Here is a 5,243-nt window from a genome sequence, read left to right on the forward strand (position 1 = left end):
TGTGTGTGTGTGTGTGACAGTGACAGTGACTGTGACGTGTGTGTGTGTGTGTGTGACAGTGACAGTGACTGTGAACGAATACTTACAGGTTGTGCGTGTACGTAAACCCGACGAACGGCAGGTGATGTCCCGTGAACGGCGTGTGAGCCTTGGGTGGAGCCGTGTCCTGTAATGATAACGAGCGTCAGCGTCGTTAGCGCGAGCGCTACGAGTGTTGTAACGATGCACTGAACTATCGATTAATCTCAATAGTGTTTGGCATTAATCGATAGCAATGCATCGATGACGAAACAGAACATTGATAACTATTGCAGATAATTCACTGAAGAATGGATAGTTCTTAGTAGTTGCACCATTTCAATACTAGCTATTTTATTTTGTTTACTGATAAAGATATGTTTTTGCACGAAAATATGTCTGAAAAAAACCATTACTAAGTATTCTGTCATTGATATAAATAATGAGACTGGTCCCACGGTCATCTATGCATGGTCCACTTAAGACCATTTGAATCACCAAATCAATTTTATTCTTTGCAGTGAAACAATATTGTACAGTCATTGATAAATAACAAGTACGAACAACAACACAATCCACAATTTTGTAAAACATCAACCCGATCGCAAAAGAAATGAAATAATGTTTACATTACTGAAATAGTATCCGCAATAGCACTGCAACTATCCGCAATAATATCTCAATAATAACATAGCAGCCAATAGTCACCTCTAGTGAGCACGTCAGGGTGCGGGCATGCTAGCGCGCGCATATCGTGGGTTAGTGCCCCGGGATGAATGAACCCTTTCCCGCTCCCCTATCGTTCCCACGGGCACTCAAAACGAAGCCATTCGAGAAAAAAAAACTCTCAACCTCTTTCCGTTTCAGTTGCCGTGACAAAATAATTGCCGGGGGAGCGCATGAGTGGGGCTCCCGATGCTCACCCCCCACCCCAGCACGCAGGCAGCACGGGGGCTCCCGATGATGCGGCCACGGCGAGCGAAGGCTGTTGCGCGTCGTTGGATACTCACGCACGGTTTGAAGTCGGACTCCTCGACATCGAAGTTCGACGTGTCCGTGGGGCTGCTGACCTCCGGCAGGTAGGGGGCGTTACCTGCAACGAAGCCAGCGCGCGGCATGACGAACGACAGCTAGTCAGCGACATGACATGGTCGAGTCATCATACAACAGCAGCAGCAGCGGCGGCATATGCAGGAGCGCCATCTCCTTCTCTCATTCTGTCTCTCCTTAACCTCTCCCTCCTCCCATGTGGTTACTCTCCTTTTCCCTCCTTTTCTTCACCTATCCACTGATGTCATCGCTTCTTCCCCTCCCCTTCTCTTCCCGTGCACTCACTGCCTCGTATGTTGTCTCTCCTGTCCCTTCTCCTCCCCTTATATTGCTCCTCCCTCATCCCCCCTTCCTCCGCTGTTATACCTCTTCCTCCTCCCCCTCCTCCCACGCTCTCCCTTCTCCCCCTTCCTCCCACGTGGTACCACCTTCTCTTCCCCCTTCCTCCCATGCTGCCCCTCCTCCCACACTAACCCTTCTCTTGCCCCCTCCTCCCACGCTATCCCTTCTCTTCCCCCTTCATCCCATGCTGCCCCTCCTCCCATGCTCTCCCTTCTCTTGCTCCCTCTCCTCCCCTCCTTCTCCCCTCTCCGCACACTCACCGTCGCGTATGTTGTCCCAGTCGATGCCCTTGAAGAACGGGTGCAGCTTGAAGTCGTCGATGCCTCCCTTGCCGAGCCGATGCTCCGGCGAGCAGCAGAGACGATTGATGAGGTCCATGGCTTCCCGCGAGCATCCCTCGCCGTTGTCCGGTAACACGAAGCGCTTCTGCAAGACAAAGGGTGTTTCGGTCACGAATGATCGGGAGCAAGACGACGGCGAGGGATTCATGAGAGATTCACTACGCGCGCGCGCTAAAACTGAAAGTGAAAGCATTTAAATAAAATTAAAAAAAAAGAATATTAGCATGAGTCTAAGAGGATATACAATAATCACATAATTATCAATATAACATATGAAACCTAATTCCGGACTTTCGTAAGTTTGGGATACACTGTGTCAGCTGAACATTCTCGTACTCGTTTCCCATTAGCGTGTGATTAACAGGAAAATCACTGACCATCCTCAGTGAGCACCAGACGCTCGTAACATGAGATATATGCCGCCTTGAGAGCTTCAGATAACGTGACTCTGCGATACGAACGGGGGTGGGTGGGGGCAGTAATGGTAACGTATATAAGTACCATGTACTGATGAGCACTTAGGAGGTGCGTAATGCAGCACTGTGTGAAGTAATGCAATACGCAGGAGGGTGAGTGTAGGGGTGATCAGTTTCAGCAGACTCTCACTCTTCGACCGGTCAGACGCCCACACAGAACGAAGAATGAATAGCGGGGGCATACTCAGCAGCAGCAAGCTGTAGCAAACGGGTAATACTTAACGTCAGTAGTTTCAGTCTATTCACTAATAACAGCCTCAGACTCGGAGCAATGTTCCATCGCACTCAACAGATCAACAGATTGCGATTTAGCTGCTGCTGTTGATACCTGTTGGACTTTTTTCTCTCGCATTATTTCTGCAATTACCAGCCAATCTTCTGCTTCGTCGTTTTTACCGAACCCAGAACGCGATCACGCAGAACAATAAACAATAAACACAATAATATAATATCACTTGAGCCGGCCCGATTTAGCGGCGAGTGACGTCGGCGTTTTTTCTGTGATTTGCGCAGCGCGAGGGGTCGCATACGGGGTCATGGGGTCACCGACAGTTGACAACTCAGCATCGTTGTACGTCGGCTGTGTTCGAGATAGCAGCCCCGTGCCTTCATCCAGCGCTGGTCGGGTTTCATGATGAAAACTGGCACATTTCTTGCATGATTTATCGCTGTGTATTTCACCATCAGTTACATGTTATAGAAATTGAAAGTATTCGAGATCAGCCGGATGATGGCTGGGTTTTCAGACTTGTTTTCGAGACAGTCAGGCTCGGCAAAGACAGATGTAAGCGCTTTTATTACCAATTAACACCCAGCCGAGACTAATGAAAGCCCACCGGCGATTGACACGCCGATTTAGCGTCGCAGCTCAGCTTTCTCCCGGTTAACCAGCAGCAGCAACAGCAGCAGCAACAGCAGCAGCAGCAGCAGCAGCAGCAGTAGCAGAGCAGCAGCAGCAGCAGCAGTAGCAGAGCAGCAGCAGCAACAGCAGCAGCAGGAGCAGTAGCATGGTTCATACAGGAAGACTGAAAAAAATTTCAAGGACTTTTTATCGGAAATTCAAGGACATTTTATCGGACATTTTATCGGAATTCATACACAGAACAAAACATACCTGGATTAATTTAATAATAACCCCATTCTTAATCACGGTCACCTCTAAAACTTACCTGGATCACATTAATAAACCTTTCTAAACACTGTCATTTCTACAACATACCTTGATTTAATGACAGATTTTACTGACTTACTGTAATTTGTGATCATCATTTAACTGTCTATCGTGTTTATAGCTTTTTAAGCTCATTTAATGCAATTTTTATTGAGGTTTGCACATGGTACAAAATTTCTTTTTATTACAGGTAAGGATTCTTTCTAAAAAAAATTCTAAATTCTTGAAAATTCTAGACATTTTCATGAAATTCAAGGACTTTTCAAACACAAAATCAACATTTACTAAATTCAAGTACTTTTCAAGGACTCCCCTCAAATTCAAGTACTTTTCAAGGACTCCCCTCAAATTCAAGGACTTTTCAAAGACTGTGTGAACCATGACTGTAGTAGCAGGAGCAGCCGATCTTCGTTACTGCTGCGCCATGTCTTGCACTTTCACCAGAATACGGAAGATTTCTTGCATTCGCGCGAAAGAAACATTTAGACGTTCGCGTCAACATATTTATAGACGCCTGCTGTCTCTCGCGAGCGCGTTTCGCCGGAAATCCGAAACCCATTTTACCCAACAAAACCTCGGCTCCGGCACAGAATCCACGCCAACCCCCGATCACACGCGAAAAGATGGAGTGGCGTAGCCGTGGCGATGCGGAGAACCCTGACGATGCGAGCACGAGCGTAACCGCGGCAACAGGAAGAAACCCGGCGACGATGGCGCGAGCGTAACCGCGGCAACGTCCGCATTTCATCGTCTCCGTTTTTCTTCCGAGAGTGCGACGACAGGAAGGAAGTGCAATAGAGCGCGGGTGCTTGCTTCGAGAAGCTGCGTGTTCAATGAGGATGAGGAAGAGGAGAATGAGAGCAGCTGCGGGGAGCATCCATTCTCGTGCGTCAATTTACTTCCTGCCTCTTCACTCGAAAATAAACCGTGTCGCTCAGATCGCATCCCGAGCGAGCGAACGCTAAACCCACCCTACGCTCACCACCCGTGACCCCTCTCCCAAAGCTGCCAACGCACTTGCCCCCATACTGCAAGACCACCAAACCTCTCACTCCCCCACTCCACGAGCAACCCCGCCACTCATGCCAGCTTCACTAACACGCGCACGGACTGGCACATACACGACCAACCTACTCCTCTCTTTCACACCCACAGGAGGCATAGCATAGCATCAGGGGTGTATAATATAGACCTAAGTGTATAATATAGAGCTATACTAGTCTATACTAGTCGGATATACAGTAAACACCCGCATAAAAGATCCCGTGATTTTCTGTTTCTGGCTGAACTGGTTCTTATATATGTGATACATAGTGAGAAATCAGCCTGAAGAGGTTCTTAAAGAGGTTCTTAATTTTTATTTTTGGGGGGGGATATTATCTTAATAATTGACACTGTTGATGTCATTGACGATGAACTACATGTTGTTGGTTTCCAATGGTATAGCACACATACTTGGATTGCGCCAGTTTGCTCTAATTTTCGGTATTTTTTTCATATAAGAACCTGCTTAATTTATCAGGCTGAAGTGGTTCTTATATACTAGACCTGTGCTTTATTGGTCCAATTTCAGCCTGGAGGTTCTTAATCCACAGTTTTATATCAAGAGTCCATAATAGTAAAATTCTCTATGGAAATTTTCTCTATGGAAAAATTCTTCATGCAAATGTTCTATTATGGAGTCGTCTATATCATACACTCCTGATAGCATCCCACCCTTGCAGCTTTCGTGATGCATATGTTGGCCGACTGGCGGACTGAGCGTGGCTTCCGTGAGCTCACGCTCGCACGACGGTCCGCTCGCGACTCCAATGATCGGCTCTCCGCATCGGAAGCAGGTCATTG

The 5,243-nt window shown here is 47.4% G+C and overlaps 1 protein-coding gene across 1 annotated transcript in view; it reads right to left on the bottom strand.

Moving 5' to 3' along the window:
• The window catches only part of LOC106811439 (serine/threonine-protein kinase MRCK alpha-like), an 82,112-nt gene that overhangs the window by 16,108 nt on the left and 60,761 nt on the right, over positions 1-5,243 (bottom strand). The window contains exons 8-10 of the mRNA XM_014815053.1: positions 1,671-1,836; positions 1,029-1,111; positions 87-166 (exon numbers count right to left, since the gene is read on the bottom strand). Of these exons, the coding sequence (XP_014670539.1) occupies positions 87-166; positions 1,029-1,111; positions 1,671-1,836 (329 nt within the window). The remainder of the gene's footprint in view (positions 1-86; positions 167-1,028; positions 1,112-1,670; positions 1,837-5,243) is intronic.

Source organism: Priapulus caudatus, unplaced genomic scaffold (genome assembly GCF_000485595.1).
Source record: "Priapulus caudatus unplaced genomic scaffold, Priapulus_caudatus-5.0.1 Scaffold540, whole genome shotgun sequence".
NCBI classification, from domain to species: Eukaryota; Metazoa; Priapulida; class Priapulimorpha; order Priapulimorphida; family Priapulidae; genus Priapulus; species Priapulus caudatus.